General features: G+C 37.4%; 1 protein-coding gene and 1 long non-coding RNA gene across 3 annotated transcripts in view; one reads left to right on the top strand and one right to left on the bottom strand.

Moving 5' to 3' along the window:
- SGPP1 (sphingosine-1-phosphate phosphatase 1) overlaps positions 1-5,773 on the top strand; it is a 35,676-nt gene extending 29,903 nt beyond the window's left edge. Inside the window, exon 3 of the mRNA XM_046009499.1 lies at positions 3,334-5,773. Within this exon, the coding sequence (XP_045865455.1) occupies positions 3,334-3,885 (552 nt within the window). The 3' untranslated portion in view covers positions 3,886-5,773. The remainder of the gene's footprint in view (positions 1-3,333) is intronic.
- LOC123944404 overlaps positions 1-21,153 on the bottom strand; it is a 60,168-nt gene that overhangs the window by 14,490 nt on the left and 24,525 nt on the right. The gene's annotated exons all lie outside the window — the stretch shown is intronic.

Genomic DNA, 21,153 nt, shown 5'->3' with positions numbered 1-21,153 from the left:
ATATATGTATAAATAAGATAAAGTCTTTTGCCTTTGAGAAATCACTAAATAGGTAATATGTAATATAAATATGTAATGCAGTGATTCTCAATTGGGGCTGCAAAATGGAATCACTGGGGAGCTTAGGAAAAAAAAAAAAGAAAAATTGGTGCCCTACTCCTACTTCAATTCAGTTCAGTCAAAATTTCTAAGGATTGGGCGCCTGGGTGGTTCAGTGGGTTAAGCCTCTGCATTAGGCTCAGGTCATGATCTTGGGGTTCTGGGATCAAGCCCAGCATGGGGCTCTCTGCTCGGTAGGGAGCCTGCTTCTCCCCTCCTCTCTCTCTGCCTGCCTCTCTGCCTACTTGTGATCTCTGTCTGTCAAATAAATAAATAAAATAAAATAAAAAATGTCATTGGCAAGTGGTCCAAGGACATTAAAAACAAAAAAAAATTTCTAAGGACTGGCCCAGACATCAATATTGGTAAAGTTCCGGAGTGATTTATAAAGGGCACAGAAGTTGTGAACCTTCAGTTTTCTGGCAGAAATAGGAAGCAAAGAAATGTGGTAACTGTAGTAGCAGATTTGTTAGAGATGCCATGGAGGTAAAGAGGAGGAAATTCCTTATTATGGGAGTTGGAAGAGAAAATTTATGGAGGAGATAGGTACCTGAGCAGACTATCAAAGGATATGTAATGGTTAGCCTAAAATATAGAAGGGAAGGTAATTCCGAGATGACAGAAAATGGAGTCTATAAATTCATTATGGGATCTGGCATTGAAGTATTATTTTTTTTAAGGTTTTTTATTTTTAAGTAATCTCTGCACCCAATGTGGGACTCAAATTCAAAACCCTGAGATCAAGGGTCACATGCTCCACCAAAGCATTATGCTAGACAGAAGCCAGATGTGAAATGCTCTATGTGTTCTTCTAAGGAGTTTGAATATACAAGTGATATTTATTGCCTTAGTTAATATTTTCATAAACATTTTTTTTAAAGATTTTATTTATTTATTTGTCAGATAGCACAAGTAGGCAGAGAGGCAGGTAGAGAGAGAGGAGGAAGCAGGCTCCTTGCTGAGCAGAGAGCCCAATGTGGGGCTCAATCCCAGGACCCTGGGATCATAACCTGAGCTGACGGCAGAGGCTTTAACCCACTGGGCCACCCAGGCGCCCCTTTCATAAACATTTTGCTAAGTGATTATATCTTTCTTTGACCTACTATCAAAGCAACCACTTCTATAAAGAGAACACAATTACTTTTAAATTATCTCATTTCATATTTTAGAATCAGAAAATAGCCACAAAAACTTGTTCTATATGGAAATAAATTTTTTAAATGCTTTCCTGAAGATAGTTGTTATGTAATTTTTGAAAAACAGAGTAAAGATACTCACTTTCAAATAATTTAGTAGATTTTGTTAGAACAGATAAATTCTGTAAAGGATTCATTATTCATTCATCCAATAAATATCTGCACATCTACAATGTGCTTAAGCTTCCTAGGAAGGTGGTGGTTAAAGAGGATAATTTCCTCAAAATTTTTAGCTGCATATGCAGTTCTTACTCTAGTAATTGTCTCTATCTTTAGCTATTCTTACATTTCATTGTATTCTGTTTAGAATTTCATATTGTTTAGAACAATGCATTGTACTATTGACTTTGCTGATCCTTGGTAGAGTTTTTATAGAACTGCTGCACAGTGAGTACAATGGTAGGAATTTGGGGGAGTATACTGAAGTCTTAAGTGTAAAAGGCAAACTTCTTAACTTCAAAACTTTTAAATAACATACCTTTATGATCTTGTGGCAGGGAAGGCTTTCTTAAACAAGAAATAATGATAAATATGACATTAAAATTTAGAACTTCTGTTCACCAAAAGATGCCATGAAGAAAATGAAAAGGCAGGCCACAAAATCCAAAAAAGATATTTACAGAACACATTATTGATAAAAGATTTTATATAAATGATTTATATGAAGGCCATATGAAAAAATCATGTAAATCAGCAAGAAAAAAGAAAATATAAAAGAACAGCAGCAAAAAGGGGCACCTGGGTAGCTCAGTTGGTTAAGTGTCTGTCTTCACCTTAGATCATGATCCCAGGGTCCTGGCATCAAGTCCCATAATGGGCTCCTTGCTCAGCGGGGAGCCTGCTTCTCCCTCTGCCTGCCACTCCCCCTGTTTGTGCTCTCCCTTGTGCTCTCTTCCTCTTTCTGTCAAATAAAATCTTAAAAAGAGAGAGAGAGAGAGAGAACAGCTGCAAAAAGACACAAATACACATTACACAGAGAATAACCTATAAACTTAGGAAAAGATACTTAATCAGAAAAACCTAAGTTAAACATCAATAAATGCCAACAATTGATGGGATATAAACTTTCATAAACATTTTGGAAATTTTTTTATTGTCTTGTAAAATTGAACATGCATATATCCTATAATTCTGCCATTCTGTTCCTAGGAAACTCTCACAGACCCATACCAGTCAACACCGAAACAAAGAAACATAGTAGCACTGTTTATAGTATCCCTGGTTGGCTTAAGATTAGATACCAATTAAGAAAGCACTGGAGCTCAACCATAACCAATAAACTAATCTAAAACCTATACACAACTTAAATGACCATCAGTGGGAAAAATGGATAAACTTTATAATCACACAGCAAAGTATTACACTGTTGTGAAACTGAATGACCTACTACATATAATGAATGAAGCTTGAAGGTTTAATGTTAACTTCTGTATAAAGGAAGTCAAAGGAGACTATAAACTACATAACATTTTTCTAAAGCTCAGAAAGAAGAAAAACTAGATTTTTTTTTTTGGAGGTATGTGATAAAAGGTTTTAAAAACCGGTACTTAGCCAAAACTCAGGTTTCTAAATGCCTTTGTGGAGGATACAGAGTAATAGAATTGGGAGACAGCATACCAGAAGATTCATACTGGTAATATGTGAATTTATATGAATTTTCCACTGTGTTGGGATTGGTGACCCTAATCCTTACATTGTTTAAGGAGCTGTGTAGTCTTGTTTTTCCTAGAAATCAAAACTACATGATTCAGGCATAGTTTATTATTGGGGATTTAAATATAAATTTTTTAATAAAAAATAACAAATAAAAAATTAAAAAAATAAATATAAATTTTTGCATAGTATATATATAATTTATAAAAAGGTAGAATTATGAAAGCAATACTTTCATTACTATTGTCAAATTAATCTTTTTATTACTAAAAGTTTTATTATTATATGGTCAATTTGTAGAGTTTATTTTGAAATTGTGACATTTTAAAAATTTATATTTATTAACATTTAAAATGTAAACAACTCTACTCTTCTCTTTTCCCAGGATATTATTGCTGGATTCCTATATACCATTTTAATCTTAGCTATCTTCTATCCATTTGTGGACCTGATTGACAACTTCAATCAAACTCACAAATATGCTCCATTAATCATCATTGGGCTTCACTTAGCCTTGGGGATCTTTTCTTTCACTCTTGACACCTGGAGTACATCCCGAGGAGACACAGCTGAGATTCTAGGAAGTGGTGCTGGAATTGCATGTGGATCTCATGTTACCTATAACATAGGTCTAATATTAGATCCTTCTCTGGATGTTCTACCATTAGCTAGGCCCCCCATTACAGTGACTCTGTGTGGAAAAGCCATATTGCGGATCCTCATTGGGATGGTATTTGTACTAATAGTCAGAGATATAATGAAAAAAATCACCATTCCTTTAGCCTGTAAAATCTTCAATATACCATGTGGTGATGTTCGAAAAGCAAGACAACACATGGAAGTTGAACTTCCTTATCGGTATATTACCTATGGAATGGTTGGTTTCTCTATCACATTTTTGGTTCCTTACATATTTTTCTTTATTGGTATCTCTTGATGGAGAAATATTATTTGTAAGAAAGGAGGGTATCAGTTTCCGATATCTAAAAATATGTTCTAGTTAAAAGCCAAATCAGAGTTAGGCTTTTGCAGGAATTTAACTTAAATAATTATTTAAGTAAATTCATAAGAGTCAGTGCATTTTATCATTGCACATCCAGATATTGTTTTAGATGAGCTGAGCTATTTTAACAGGGAGAAAACTATAAGTAGCCATTTAGAATGTTCATGTAATGTTTGGAGAGTTTTATGCTGTTATGAATTGGAGTTATATATAATATATATTAAGATACATAATGTACAGTTATGTATCAAATATATGTTATATATGAAATAATATACCTAAGTTATTTTAAACTGTGGGGCTGTATTATAAAGTCAATAATAATATGCAAACAGTGTACCTGTATATCTTGACTTAATACAGGCACGTTGTTATTAACAGATATATTTAACATTTATTTACTATGGGAGCCATTTCCTAATTGAATTGCATAATTACTAGGCCAGAATTCATATGCCACCACGTAATGATTTACTGCCTCTTTTTACACTGCCATCACCTTTCATGTTACCCATGATGTTGGACATGGGAGGCATTTTTAATGGACCAAATTTTCAGAAAAATTAGTTTTTTATTCCTTTTTTTTTAAGTTCTGTACACTGTGTTGAATGTACTTTATTTGCAGTTGTTCTGGACATCAGTTTAATAATTCAGGTACTGAATTTTATTGCTTGCTAATTGTGCCTTTCTGTTGCTGAATTAAGAAATGCCATGTATACTGTGATATAAAAATAAGATGCTAACTCTATCTTAAGTTACATATAATCGGGCAAATATTTTTAAAATACCTGTCAAACTAACAGGGCTAGAAGTAAGCCACCCTCAATTCTTTAGTCTTTGCTTGGAAAGAAATGTGGAATGGGCTAAACTTTCTCACTAATTTATTGGGAAGCTGAATGGATAAATATTTCCATTTTTGTAGGTATTTTTCTGTGCATTGTAAGTTATAGGAACAAGATATATTTTTTGTACATTGTCTTGATTGTTTATACTGCAGGTAGATATTTCCAATGAATGGAAATGTAATTGAAATTTATAGATGGGACAATGCACATGCTTCATTTGTAAACAAACCATTTTTCTAAATTATTTAGAAAGAATTGGATTTAGCAGTGTTAACTTTTAATACCCATTTATTAGCTACTTAAGGTAAATTATAAAATCTAAAAGTATCAGTATTTCAGATCCTATTTTTTTTTCAATTTTATTATTTTCACAGTGGAAAATTTGGGTATCGTATTAAACTATTCTTTATTCTTCTGTCTGTGCCTTTATATTTTGAAGTGTAATTATAGTTAGGTTAACATTAAGTTTATTTGTAGTAAGTTTTTCATAAAGAAGAGAATTAACTTTCCATACAAATGAGCATCAGGTATGGAATTACTGACTTTAGTGCAATATCTGTCTGATTATCCAGAATTATCACTTAAGATGTTTCTATTTTGGACAGCATAACTATTTGAGCTCATATTTTTATAATTCTGATTGAGAATTTAGAGACATGGTAATTTTTACCAACACACGAATCTGATAATTTTAAATAAAGCAACTACATTTGGGATCTTTACCTATTAGTAGGAAACCAAGGCACTTAGGAACATATCGGTACGTTGGAAAATGTGCAAAGAACTTCTCTTTCAAAATGTGTTTAATGAATCGAATTTTGGGGACTATTGCCCATAATTTGGGTCTATGCTATCTTATTAATTTTTATATCTAGCTTAAAAGGTACTTAAAAATATTCCATTTCTTTGTGATTTATTATTTTCTGTCCTGTAATAGTTCATGCTAAGTGTATTTTAAAATAAAAGCCAAATTCAGAATTGAAGGGTGTTTTGTCTTGTGTGCATTTGTGTCTGTTATTATCTGATAGAGATTTATAAAATATGCCTAGGATTTTCATGCTTAGTAGGCTTTTCCTCTGAAGCATTTTATTTAAAATCAGAGTACTGTTTTCGGTAATAGAAGACACTGAAGAAGTTCTTTAGGGTTCCAACTGGATTTGGGCTCCAATTATATCATTCTGACGCTGTACTCTTAGTGAAAAGTTTCATAATATTTCTTTAAGAAACTTAATGAATAGGGGTGCCTGGATGGCTCAGATGGTTAAGCATCTGATTCTTGCTTTCAGCTCAGGTCATCATCTCAGGGTCATGCGATCAAAACCCACCTTCGGCCCTGTGCTCAGTGGGGAGTCTGCTTGAGATTCTGTCCCTCTCCCACTCCCTCCACTCACTCATGCTCATTTGCTCTCTAAAAATAAATAAATGAAATCTTTTTTTAAAAAAACAAACTTATGGGGGCGCCTGGGTGGCTCAGTGGTTTAAGCCGCTGCCTTCGGCTCAGGTCATGATCTCAGGGTCCTGGGATCGAGTCCCGCATCGGGCTCTCTGCTCAGCGGGGAGCCTGCTTCCCTCTCACTCTCTCTGACTACCTCTCTGCCTACTTATGATCTCTCTCTGTCAAATAAATAAATAAAATCTTAAAAAAAATAAAAAAATAAATAAATAAATAAAAAAATAAAAAAACAAACTTATGAATAAAATAAGTTTCAGCACACTGTGGCCAAGAGTATTATAGGTAGTTGACTGCTAATTCATTGTTTCAGGATTTAAACATAATATTAGGAATAGGTATTTTTTCCAAGCTGTATAAACATAAGGATATTTCATTCTGTAATTTTTAAATGCTGTGATGGGGCGCCTGGCTGACTCAGTAGGTAGAGCACTCTTAATGTCGGGGTTGTGAGTTCAAGCCCCACATTGTGGGTGGAGCCTAATTAGAAAAAAAAAAGATAAAATGTCATGAAACGTGAATTGCAAAACTAGGTCTGCCAGAAACTCATGTTAAGATCTAATATAAAACAATGCTACTACACAGTAGATTTACATAATTATTTTTATTTATTAGCTTTCTTTATATGTAATCTTTGTTAAATATTTCAAAGACAACATAAAGTGATAGAAATATAATTTATTTACTTATTTAAAGATTTTATTTATTTATTTGAGAGAGAAATCACAAGTAGGCAGAGGGAGAGAGGGAAGCAGGCTCCCTGCTGAGCAGAGAGCCCAATGCGGTGAGGGGCTTGATCCCAGGACCCTGAGATTATGACCTTAACCAAAGGCAGAGGCTTAATCCACTGAGCCACCCAGGTGCCCCAGATACAAGTATAATTTAGAAGAAAATTTCCAAAAACAAATTCCATAAGGATGAGTAAATTCTAGAATGTTGTTAAGTATATGATAATACAATTTTGTACAGCAAAGATTTTTTATTGGCAAAACAGTTTCATTCTTGTTAACAAAGAATGTCTTCTCTAGATTTAAAAACCTGTTTAATCTAGACATGAGTAAGAACCAATTTTTTAAATTCAGCTTTAGGGGCATCTGGGTGGGTCAGTCTATTAAGCGTCTGACTCTTGGTTTTGGCCGGAGTCACGATCTCAGGGTCCTGAGATGAAGCCCAAGTTGGGGAGTTGGCTTTTCCCCCTCTGCCTCTGCTCTTCCCCACACCTGCACGTGCATTCTCTCTCTAAAATAAATAAATCTTTAAAAAAATAAGAGTTCAGCTTTATAGCTGAATTAGTTTTTCTGAAGGGAGTTTTTGTTTGCTAAGGATTTTTTTTTAAAGATTTATTTATTTATTTATTTGACAGAGATCACAAATAGGCAGAGAGGCAGGCAGAGAGAGAGAGGAGGAAGCAGGCTCCCTGCCGAACAGAGAGCCCGATGCGGGGCTCGATCCCAGAACCCTGGGATCATCACCTGAGCCGAAGGCAGAGGCTGCTAAGGATTTTTTGAGAAAAGGGAATAAGCAGTAGTTTGAAAAGAGTACTGTAATTGGATATAGTGGATGGTACCATACAGGATATTTTGTCAAATTCTGGTCATGTTCTTCCAGTTTCTTCTGTAGTAGACATAAGTTAAAAAGAAATCTCTTTAGGGGCGCCTGGGTGGCTCAGTGGGTTAAAGCCTCTGCCTTCAGCTCAGGTCATGGTCCCAGGGTCCTGGGATCAAGCCCCACATCGGGCTCTCTGCTCAGCAGGGAGCCTGCTTCCTCCTCTCTCTCCCTGCCTGCCTCTCTGACTAGTTGCAATCTCTGTCTATCAAATAAATAAATAAATAAAATGTTTAAAAAAAAAAATCTCTTTACATTTGAATCTTAAGTGTGGTTACATAAGCTGTAAATAGCACAATAAAAATGAGTTTAACATGCTAACTATAAAGGACATTTTAGAAAACTCTTCAATTTTCAGCCTACCAAATCACTATACAGATCTTTATAAACAAATGCCTTCCTTGTGAGATTCACAGGAGGGAAAACTCAAAGAAAAACAGAAGAAACATTTTAAAAAATAAAAGTGTTTACAGAAACAAACACTAGTTTGTTAATACTCAACTACTGGGTATTTAATTTTTGTCTTCTTTCTTTCATCATCTTTAGTCTTGGTGCAGTTTCCATAGATAAGTTTAAAAAGCCCAACCCCCAGCACTGCAAGCAATAGGATATGACAGAATATATTTGCACTTTAGGAGGTTGCCCCTGATTTTCTGAAAGCCGAATGAATTGTAAAACTGCTTTATGTACTATACTAAAAATATAAAAAAAGCTTGTTCTTCTGTTTACTTCTGGGTACATGGGACACAAGAGGCATTCAATTAATACATGTTGAATGAATACTCAGTCCCTACACAGACTTCAGTATTTGCACTTTTCTGGGGGAAAAAATTCTAAAACTTCCATCAGATCCTCAAAGACATCAATGATCTAAAAAAAGTTAAAAATTACATAATAGCCAACCTGTAAAATGTTTAGCTGTTTTAAAAGTTCAGGTTGTAAATAAATGCTTCCAACTTATCTCCTAGGAATTTTCTCACTTTTCATGCAAATATTTAAAGGATAAACTAGATTCTCAGGAGGCCTGGGTGGCTCAGTCGGCTAAGCTGCTGCCTTCAGCTCAGGTCATGATCACAGGGTGATGGAGTTTCACCTCGGGGTCCTTGCTTGGCAGGGAGCCTGCTTCTCTCTCTGACTTTGCCTACCACTCTGCCTGCTTTCTCTCAATCTCTCTCTCTCTCTGACATGACAAATAAAATCTTAAAAAAAAAAAAGGATAATTTAGATTCTTGAAATGTTTTGCCTGTAATTATTACAATGCCCTTTTTAAAAAAAATTTTATTTATTTGAGAGAGAATGAGAGTGAGAGAATGAGCATGAGAGGGGAGAGGGTCAGAGGGAGCAGCAGACTCCCTGCTGGGCAGGGAGCCCCATGTGGGAATCAATCCCAGGACTACAGGACATGACCTGAGCTGAAGACAGTTGCTTAACCATCTGAGCCACCAAGTGGCCCCTACAATGCCCTGTTTTTTCTTTTCTTTTTAAAAAAGATTTTATTTGTCAGAGAAAGACAGAGAGCCTATATACTACAGTATCCCTATACTATAGGGATGTAAAACAAACTGTTATACCCAGAAACCTGCTAACAGACCATAAGGAAATGGGTCGTGAGGACAAGGATGAGCAGCAGACCAGCTACAAGCAGCCTCGGTGTGTTCTATAGTGAGAACTGCCCCCCAGGGGACTCACACTGGGATTTCCAGTCATGTTCTGGGAATAATGTTGCTGTTTTTCAACTTATTTCTTATCCCACCATCCTGAGACTGTAACATTTCTTCTATGGGTTGAGGTCAGAACCGATCACACATATGACTAATCCCAACTGCTTGAGATATGAAGATTGTGAAAGGTGAGTGTAGAAAGCGTGTTTGCTAGCAGAATCACAGACACCAAAATATGTTCCCCATGTATGAGGAAATCCCCACTATACCCATGATCATCTCATTTTCCTGATTCAACACTGTTGTTCAAGAAGGCTCTTGACTTATCATTAAGGGTATGTGTGACTTATTTTAAAAAGACGTATTTACCTTATAGTTAGCCCTCCAACACGTGACTATTGCAGCTCTCTAAGTACAGGCATTCCATATACATCATTCACCTGAAATTCTCATTCCAAAGAAACTTGGCTGACTGTTCCATGGGATGGTTTTATAAGTAGAAAGGAAAGATTATAGACTTCTATTCTGGGGGAGTTTAATGCAATCCATGTCATGATATGTTAATGTCTCATAAAGCTCATTTCAGATTTTGGGCTTGCAAGCAGCAGTTTTGCTCAAATCCTCACTCTGACACTTTACAGAGAACTCTTTTGTCATTCTTGTGAAAATTGTTGTGTATGAATCCCACTCTTGTGTGAAGACGCTAGTACGAAACTGGAATTGACTTTCATGTTCCCATTCTGTGTCTGTTCTCTCTAAAACACAGTGATAAAACAGGTATGTGGAATAAAAGCAACACATTCAAAACTACGTTACGCATGAAGAAATCAGAAGACCAGAAGTTTTGTTTTTACTTTATTTTGGACTTTGACTCTAATTTGCTATACCTTTAGGCACTAGCTCTGTCTTCTATGAGACACAATTGCCTCACATATAAAATGAAGAGGTCAGACTTGATATTATTCTCTAAGATCCCTTTCAACGTTAAAATTAAACTATATTAGACCAAGTAAAAACAAAGGGAATATTTCTATTGTGTGTACTACTAAAATTTAAAGAAATAAAACCACAACTTTTAATCCATTTCCATTAAGGAAATATAGTTGAGGGAGCATATCTTGTTTTGTCCACAAAAAGTTTGCATACACCCCTTTAAAAAGTTAAAAGTGTCTAGGGGCGCCTGGGTGGCTCAGTGGGTTAAGCTTCTGCCTTCGGCTTAGGTCATGATCTCACGGTCCTGGGATTGAGCCCTGCATCGGGCTCCCTGCTCAGCAGGGAGCCTGCTTCCCCCTCTCTCTCTACCTGCCTCTCTATCTACTTGTGATCTCTCTCTATATATCAAATAAATAAAATCTTTTAAAAGAAAAGTCTTTAAAAATAAAAGTTAAAAGTGTCTCAAAAAAGAAACAATGAGTTAATTGCTTTACAAGGGTCATAACATTGGTTTGAATGGCAAGGTTTAAAGTGACTTTGAAGTACTACCTAATTCAACTTATTCTCCAAATCGTTCTTAATTGTAATCACCCTAAACAGTTCTTCATTAAAAAATAAAAGTAGGGGCGCCTAGGTGGCTCAGTGGGTTAAAGCCTCTGCCTTTCGCTCAGGTCATGATCCCAGGGTCCTGGGATCGAGCCACGCATCGGGCTCTCTGCTTGGCAGGGAGCCTGCTTCCTCCTCTCTCTCTCTCTGCCTGCCTCTCTCCCTACTTGTGATCTCTGTCAAATAAATAAAATCTTTAAAAAAAAAAAATAAAAATAAATAAATAATAAAAGTAGGGGGAAACGGTAGACACCAAAGAGTTCAGTAATTCTATAATACATTGAAAAAATGTTGCTAGCTATGGGGATGGATGTGTAAATGAAAAAGGAAAACAAAATCTTTGGGAATCTCATTCAGAACTAAAACAAACAGAAGAGAATGCTGGATAAGGCATGTTAAATGACCTTATTAAAGCATAAACCTGGTATGAACCATGAAGATTCATGCTGCATTTCTGAAAATAAGACCCCTGTAATATAAAACATTTTAAAATTGTAGAGCACAGTATCAAGTTTTAAATTTTCCTTAAGATTTTATTTGAGAGAAAGAGCAGAGCAAGAGAGAGAGCACTAGTGGTGGTGAGAGACAGAGGGTGAGGGAGAAGCACACTCCCCGCTGAGCACGGAGTGGGATGCAGGGCTGGATCCACCACCCTGGGATCATGACCTGAGATAAAGGCTGATGCTTAACCCACTGAGCCACCAAGGGGCCCCATAAATATTTTTTAACCCCATAAATATTTTTTAAAGTAAAGCCAAACATAAAATCCCACCATAAAATATTCACCAGAACATTTCTAAAATTTAATAATGCTTACTGCAGAAAGGCATTTTTTAAAATATAAGTTCTGTTAGAAAACATGATGTTATTCCTGAATATCATTCAGTGATTTTCTTATGATGGCTCTACTTACAACTTCTCAACTTTGTGATGGTGCAAAAATGATATTTATTCAGTAGAAACTGTACATGGAATTTGGAATTTTGCTCCTTTCTGGCTGGTGATAGGTGGTACCAAACTCTTGTGATGCTGGGCAGTGGCAGGAGACACCCCTCCCAGTCAGCCAAGCGATGATGTGGATAATACATACCACAGACACACATTCTGTGTTTCACTTTCAGTACAGTATTCAATATTTTACATGATCTATTCAACACTTTATTATAACATAAGCTTTGTGTGGGATGATCTTGCCCAATGGAGACTAATGTGTTCTGAGTGCATTTAGGGCTATGCTTAACTATGTTCAGTGGGTAAGGTGTATTAAATGCATTGTTGAATTCGATATTTTCAGCTTAACAATCAATGGGTTTTACCAGGAATAAACCTATGTTAAGTGAAGGAAGATCTGTTATTGATATTAAATCCCAACACCTTCAGAATGTCATCAAGGCCCTACATAATCTGGCCCTATCTACCTCTTTGACTCAAACTCTATTCTAATCACAATGGCCTGTTTATCTAACTCAAGCTTCACAGACTTTGCCACTGCCATCTCCCTTGCCTGGAATATCTGTACCCCTTACCTCTTCATATGGATGCCTTCCCTCTTCAATCAGTTAAACAGCATCTTCTCAATAAAGCACTCCTTGGTCATCTTATCTAATGGAGACCCCCCCTCCCGCCATCTCCTGTATGTTTTTATCACATCATCTTGCCTTTTTTATTTATTTGCTTTTTATATTCTTTTCCCACTAGCATGGAAGCTCTGTGAGGGCAGAGATCATATCTATCATACTCTATGCTTTATTCCCAGCACCTAGATTTCATAGGGACTTAACACATACTTGTTTATGAATGACTGAATGGATCTGCCTTATTATTTTAAAGTGCTGCATGGTATAATTACATAATTCTACCAGTTTATTTAACCATCGTGCTATTAATGGACTTTTAGATTGCTGCTAATTTTTTGCTATAATAATGCTACTCTGAATATTCTTGTGTCTTTCTTTTCAATTTTATTTTAGAGAGAGAGAGTGAGAGTGAGCACATGTATATGAGAGCAGGGGGCAGGCAGAGAGGGAGAAGGAGAACCTTAAGGAGACTCCATGCTCAGCACACAGCTGGGTGCAGGGCTCCATCTCATGACCCTGAGTTCATGACCTGGGCCAAAATCAAGAGTCCAATGCTTGACTGAGCTACCCAGCCACCCCTTCTTGTGTCTTTTTGCAATTGCATGTGACTACATATAGGCAGGGAGCCAACAAAAGATGAGTAAATAAGATGATATGCTGTCTTCTTCCCCAACATCATTTGTTTCTTTTCCTCACAAAAATTTAAAGTCATATACAATTTTTATGTATTTTATTTATTTTTTTAAGTAGACTCCATGCCCAGTATGGAGCCCAACACAGGTTTGAACTCACAACCCTGAGATCAGGATGTGAGCTTCAATCAAGAATCAGACACTTAACCCACCCAGGACCATTAATACACAAACAAATTTTTTGTTGTTGTTGTTGTTGTTGTTTTTCCATTTTATTTATTTTTTCAGCGTAACAGTATTCATTGTTTTTGCACAACACCCAGTGCTCCATGCAAAACGTCCCTCCCCATTACCCACCACCTGTTCCCCCAACCTCCCACCCCTGACCCTTCAAAACCCTCAGGTTGTTTTTCAGAGTCCATAGTCTCTTATGGTTCGCCTCCCCTTCCAAAAAAAAATTTTTTTTTTTAATAAACATATAATGTATTTTTATCCCCAGGGGTACAGGTCTGTGAATCGCCAGGTTTACACACTTCACAGCACTCATGATAGCACATACCCTCCCCAATGTCCATAGCCCCCTCCCCCTCTCCCAATCCCACCTCCCCCCAGCAACCCCCAGTTTGTTTTGTGAGATTAAGAGTCATTTATGGTTTGTCTCCCTCCCAATCCCATCTTGTTTCATTTATTCTTCTCCTATCCCCCTAACCCCCCATGTTGCTTCTCCATGTCCTCATATCAGGGAGATCATATGATAGTTGTCTTTCTCCGATTGACTTATTTCACTAAGCATGATATGCTCTAGTTCCATCCACGTCGTCGCAAATGGCAAGATTTCATTTCTTTTGATGGCTGCATAGTATTCCATTGTGTATATATACCACATCTTCTTTATCCATTCATCTGTTGATGGACATCTAGGTTCTTTCCATAGTTTGGCTATTGTAGACATTGCTGCTATAAACATTCGGGTACACTTGCCCCTTCGGATCACTATGTTTGTATCTTTAGGGTAAATACCCAGTAGTGCAATTGCTGGGTCATAAGGTAGTTCTATTTTCAACATTTTGAGGAACCTCCATGCTGTTTTCCAGAGTGGTTGCACCAGCTTGCATTCCCACCAACAGTGCAGGAGGGTTCCCCTTTCTCCGCATCCTCGCCAGCATCTGTCATTTCCTGACTTGTTAATTTTAGCCATTCTGACTGGTGTGAGGTGATATCTCATTGTGGTTTTGATTTGTATTTCCCTGATGCCGAGTGACGAATACACAAACAAATTTTTAAACATAAAACGAGTTTGGTTTTTTTTTTAATAGCTCAGATCCAAAGAGAAAGTCTTGCATTCTTACATCAAGAATGTATTCTCTGTTCCAATCTAGTTAGTTTTCAAATTGTCTCATATCACAAAAATCACCATGGGACTATAATAAGATAGAACAGGGGCGCAGTGGGTTGGGCCGCTGCCTTCGGCTCAGGTCATGATCTCAGGGTCCTGGGATCGAGTCCCGCATCGGGCTCTCTGCTCAGCAGCGAGCCTGCTTCCCTCTCTCTCTCTCTGCCTGCCTCTCTGTCTACTTGTGATCTCTCTCTGTCAAATAAATAAATAAAATCTTTAAAAAAAAAAAAAAGAAGATAGAACAGGACTTTTAAAATTACCTCTGCAAATAATCTTAAGTTTGATCTTTCATCATCTCTCTTGGTTCCCTGCCTTATATATCTACAGCAATTTATACTAGAATGTTAAAAAGTACTATGCTGAAATTGTGCAACTATCATTTTAAATGTTTATTGCTATTTACATTTTTTCCTTTACATTAATTTTTATATTTAAAAACTTGCTATACTGAAAAAAAAGTATGATCCATTTTAAGAAAAATAATAGCAAGAATTAAAAGACAATAGATCTGCTACTATTGTTCTTCCTGGCCAGTAAGTTCTTGTAGTTTTTTTTCCCCCTAGCATCCCAAAATGGTCTTAAAAATAAAAGTAATTGCGGGGACCCTGGGTGGCTCAGGGGGTTCAGCCTCTGCCTTCAGCTCAGGTCATGATCCCAGGGTCCTGGGATAGAGCCCCGAATTGGGCTCTCTGCTCAGCAGGGAGCCTGCTCCCCACCCCCACCCGCCTCTCTGCCTACTTGTGATCTCTCTGTCAAATACATATATAAAAATCTTTAAAAAAAAAGTTAAAAAAAAAGATAAAAGTAACTGGGGTGCCTGGGTGGCTCAGTGGTTAGAGACTCTGCCTTTGGCTCAGGTCATGATCCCACGCCCTGGGATCGAGCCCCGCATGGGAATCTCTGCTCAGAGGGGAGCCTGCTTCCCTTGCTCTCTCTCTGCCTGCCTCTCTGCTTACTTGTGATCTGTCTGTCAAATAAATAAATAAAATCTTTTAAAAAAAAAGTAATTGTCTCGTTTAACTGAATGTTTAGAAGTAGTGGGCTCCAGGCCATGTTTGATCCAGTGAAATCTAAAGCCATGGAAATAGATATAACTGCTTCTGGAGCAATCTTCACAATATATGTTTCATCTCAAAGACAAACACCAATCAACTAAGTATTTTGCTGAAGGGCTATGTGAAGAATTATTTAAATTCTGTCGATAGGGGGCGCCTGGGTGGCTCAGTCAGTTAAGCCTCTGTCTTCAGAGGCTTGATCATGATCTCAAATCATGATCTCAGGATCCTGGGATTGAGCCCGCCTCAGGCTCCCTGCTGAAGCAGGGAGTCTGCTTCTCCCTCTGCCCTTCCCCTTGCCCCTGCTTTCTCACTCTCCCTCCCTCTCTACCAAATAAAATCTTAAAAAAAAAAAAAGTTCTGTTGATAGGAGTTGATAAATAACAAGATTCAACCAAGTAAGTTTGAAGATCTAATTGGCTTTATTAAACAATTCATGAATTGGGCAGCACTCCATCTAGCCCTCCAGAAGTTGTATTAAATAGGTTTTTATAGATCAAGGTGGGGGAAGGTGGCAAGAAATCGATTAGCAAAAGAAAAGGATTATTTTGGAGGGGGCTGCTTGCTAAGGGAAAAAGCAAACTCTCTTACACAGATTACCTCATCTTTCTTTGGGGGATGGAGAGGACCAGGTGACAGACTCAATTGGTGCTGATATAAAGAAAAATTTCCTGACTGCTCAGTTAAGGCCACATTTCTGGGGGAGATTCAAACTGCAGTTAGTTTGGGTATTAAGCCTGGGTTTGAGAACCTGGTCTAAGTGACACCACTCTGGGGCTGTGGTTTGCTTTTTTAACAGAATGCTATAGTCAATGTTGTCTACCAAGGGCAAAGGAGAGAGGAGGTAGAAGATACGAAGCCAACGCAAGAAACACTAAAATCTAGACTGAAAAGGAGCAGAGAGTTCCCAGAAGAACAAAGAGGTTGACAGTGTCTAACGCTACTAGAAGGATTCAGGATGCTGGCAGGAAAAAAAGCCATGGATGTCTTGTTTACCTTTACAAAAGAAATTTTAATAGTGTTATGTGGGAGGGTCAGTAGTCAAATTTTAATAATTGATTAAATGATTATTTTAAATGGAAAAAAGGAACTGGAAAATGAGGTAGTAAATACATTTCTGGGGTTTACAGATTTGTGAAATTGGTGGAAACTCCATGCTAGAACTGATTATATTACATACAGTTTTAAAAAGTCTACATTAAATCTTCAGATTAGATTGTATCTGAATCGGTAAGAATGTAAAACCTAAAGCTAACAATATCCATCAAATGACTTTGTAGCACCTGATCATAAGCAATAAAGTACGCTTTTATATTTGTCAAATAAAGAGAAAACATTAGGGAACCACATCAAGGGGATCAGCTCAACCCCCCGAAGCTGTGGTTCTCAATGGGCAGTCTCCTGACCAGCAGCAGCAGCAGCAGCAGCTGGGAACCAGGTGGAAAGGCAAATTCCTGGCTCCCATCTCAGGCTTTGTGAATTCAAAACTTGAGGACCAGGACCCAACAATTTTCTTAACAAGCCCACCATGTGATTTGGATGCACACTCCAGTTATTGCATTGTAACAGCACTTTCTCATTAAAGAAGCCACATAGTTACTAAGTTACTAATCCACTTGGTGGGCCTGATCTAGATTCTGTCCTGCCAAACTCTTTCAAGGGGTTAGAGCCAACTAAGTCTTTTAAGGGTACTGTGGTCTATTGACCAGCTGTGGTCTATTAAGAAGCACTGGAGAAAACAAACAAACAAACAAACAAACAAGAAAGCAAGCTCTGAGCTGGAGGAAATATGATTACTCCAGGGGGGCGGGCAGCAATCCCCACAAGTAAGAGAACTTCCTCTCTCCAATGCCCTCTCCCTAACTCCCCATGGCTTGAGCTCAGAAGTCTCAGTCACCCTGAGCCAATTCCTGACACACCAAAACTCCATACAGTAATTTTTGACACATTCATCTGTGAGGAACAGTTTTCAATTTTTGATTCACTACCCATTTACATGTCCTACAAAAATTCTTCCCTTTTACAACAATTTATTTGTACATCTATTACAGCTCTATTAAACATTATACTGCATTTCAAAATAGATCCCTTATGAAGATCCTGCCATCTAAAAAAGCATGCTTCTCTTGCCAAGTTCTCCCTTCTAGTCTTGTGATTATCTAAGGTCTTTACCTAAAGTAATTAAAATCCGGCTTCCTCATATGATATCAACCTAGTCTTTACACGTCATAGGGTTGACTCAGCTGAACCCGTGCTCACTACACAAGGCTTTCTTACTTTTCTCTGTTGACTGTGATTTGGTTATTTCCACCGGTCCTGGTTACTTCACTGGTCAGTCTGTGTGCTATGGGCATGAGGCTTTTATGGCAATGTCACACCTACAAACACTATGTATGCCAGGAAAGAAGGTCTAAGATAGAAGAACCTCACAATTTAGAGCTATAATTTTGTGATTCATATTTGTAAAACTAGTAAGGAACATTTATTTTTCAGTGTTTTGTTTTGTTTTGTTTCAGAGAAGGACAGAGAAAGGAAGAGAAGAGAAGAGAATGCCAAGCAGGCTTCATGCCCCAGGCAGAGCCCGACTCATGGCTCAGTCTCACAACCCTGAGATCATGAACTGAGCTGAAACCAAGAGGTAGATGCTCAACCGACTGGGCCACCCAGGTGCCCCATTAACAGGCATTTTCAATCTTCTATTTAAAAAAAGAAACACTGAAAGGGGTCCTCCCTCTGTCCCTCTCCCTGTTCACACTCTCTGAAATAAATTTTAAAAATCTTAAAAAAAAAAAAAGAAAATGCCCATTAGTGATCAAGATTTATAATAAAAATTCTACTAGGGGTTCAAGAGATACCTGCACCATCAGTTTCTAGGCACTGTTTATAACAACCTTCAGAGTGACATCTTTCTCTTTCTGAACTTTCTTTTTTCTTTTTTTTAAAGATTTTATTTATTTATTTGACAGACAGAGATCACAAGTAGGCAGAGAGGCAGGCAGAGAGAGAGGAGGAAGCAGGATCCCTGCTGAGCAGAGAGCCGGATGTGGGGCTCGATCCCAGGACCCTGAGACCATGACCCAAGCCGAAGGCAGAGGCTTTAACCCCCTGAGCCACTCAGGCGCCCCTCTTTCTGAACTTTCTGAACTCTCTTTCTGAACTGAAAACAAATCAATAACAATTCATTTTAGTTAGTATATCCAATTCATTCCAATTAGTACAACAAAAATCATGTATCACTAATGTTTACTAATAATCATGTAACAGCATAAACTACTGTTTCAAATTGCCTTCATTTATCAACATATAATTTGACAGTATTTTTTTTTTAAAGATTTTATTTGAGAGAGAGAGAGAGAGAGGCCCAAGCAGGGGGAGGGGCTGAGGGAGAAGTAGGCTCCCGCTGAGCTGGGAGCCCGATGTGGGCTCTGTCCTAGGACCACGGGATCATGAGCTGAGTGGAAGACAGACGCTTAACCAACTGAGCCAGCCAGGCGCTCTAAACTGACATTATTTTATTGAAATACCATAAATATAAAATAATTTCTCTTGCCTCAAAAATAATAATCCTTATAAATCATAGTTAGGTTTAAAAGACAAGAGAAAGGAAGAACGTTTACAAAAGTTCATATAGGGGCGCCTGGGTGGCTCAGTGGCTTAGAGCCTCTGCCTTCGGCTCAGGTCATGATCCCAGGGTCCTGGGATCGAGCCCCACATCGGGCTCTCTGCTCAGCAGGGAGCCTGCTTCCTCCTCTCTCTCTACCTGCCTCTCTGCCTACTTGTAATCTCTGTCAAATAAATAAATAAAATCTTTAAAAAAAAACAAACAAAAGTTCATATAAACCTTCCTCTAATGCATTCAATAACGTATATTTAATAACTTCAGTTTTTTCTAGAGTAAACTAACAAAGTGAAGTTTTTGACTTCTCCCTAAATTTATCCAGATATTTCAAATCAGCATTTTATTTTCTGCTATGCAAGCAGAAAGTCCTGAACTTCAATTCAGGGGTGCCTGGGTGGCTCAGCTGGTTGAGTGTCTGCCTTCAGCTCAGGTCATGATCTTAGGGTCCTGGAATCGAGCCCTGCATCTGACTCTGCTCAGCAGCGAGTCTGCTTCTCCCTCTCTCTCTGTGATCTCTCTTGCTTTTGGTCTCTCTCAAATAAATAAATAAAATTAAATTAAAAAAATACTTCACTTTAAGGACATTTGTATTGCAGGAAAAAAAAATCCCACAAATTAGTACCCTAATAATTACAAAACAATAAAACAATTGGAAAAAAATGCATCTCTCTCTTATGTTACTGGAGCTTAAGACTCCAATAAAAAAATCTCATCTGATTAAGGACTAGGGGATGTAGGGAACACTTTTCTAGGTCTAAAACAAATCAATAACAAGAGGATGAAGACTTAGTAATTAATTAATAAATCAGTTCAAAGTATAAAAGGCTACTATGTATTACCAGATTGGAAATTAATCATTGCCAGACTTACACAGATCTTCCTCTCTACCATGTTCAAAAAAGAGCGTGACTAATGCAGTGATAGGAATTTCCAACATTATGTACATAGCAAATATATCATTAGTAATATCAGTGAAACCTTAACCTATGTATGCTACCTTTTTCAAGGTTCACAATATATAAATGTTTCAAATAAGTTCTCAATACAAATTCTGATGATACAGGTTGGCATTTAAAAAGATTTTGTTCTATTTCTGTTTATGGTGTTTCTAGGATAGTCTGAATATTTTTATCTTATGAAGAGTGTATTCTCACTAGAATCAAAATTAGTGCTATTTTGAAAATCTAGTAATGTGCGTAACCACATAAGAGTAAAACAGTAGTTGTTTTTTCCAAAGAAAGAACTTCTCTCTTCCTTTGCAGCTATTCAAAACAATATATTGGAGGTTTACAAAATCAGGAAGTAACATTAACAACTTACTTTCACTGTCCTGAGAAGTCCTAAACTGATCAGCAGTAATATGAACATTTTTATATTATCTATAAAGTGTATTAATTTATAGCTAAATGTCAGTTAAACAAAATTCACCAGAATTCTTTGAGATGAACCATTTTATTAGCTTCTTAAAAATCAGTTGGAAAAAAAAATCAGTCGAGTATTTAAAAAAAAACTTTTTGATGAAAATCTTTTTAATTTCACAAATTTGTCTTAGAGAGAGAGCGCGCACTCTTGACCGAGTGCAAGAGGGGGAGGGCCAGAGGGAAAGGGAGAATTTTGTTGTTGTTGTTGAGAGGAAGCATCTTAAACAGGCTCTGTGTTCAGTGCCTAGCCCTGACCCTAGCCCTGACGTGGCCCTCAGTCTCACAAACTTGAGATCAAGACCTGAGCTGAAATCAAGAGTCAGACCGCTTAACCTACTGAGCCACTCAGGTGCTCCTAGTGAATATATTTTAAAAAGTTCAGAGGTGCCTGGGTGGCTCATT

The sequence above is a fragment of the Meles meles genome, chromosome 6 (genome assembly GCF_922984935.1).
Source record: "Meles meles chromosome 6, mMelMel3.1 paternal haplotype, whole genome shotgun sequence".
In the NCBI taxonomy this organism is placed as follows: domain Eukaryota; kingdom Metazoa; phylum Chordata; class Mammalia; order Carnivora; family Mustelidae; genus Meles; species Meles meles.
This window is presented reverse-complemented; position numbering and strand designations above follow the sequence as displayed.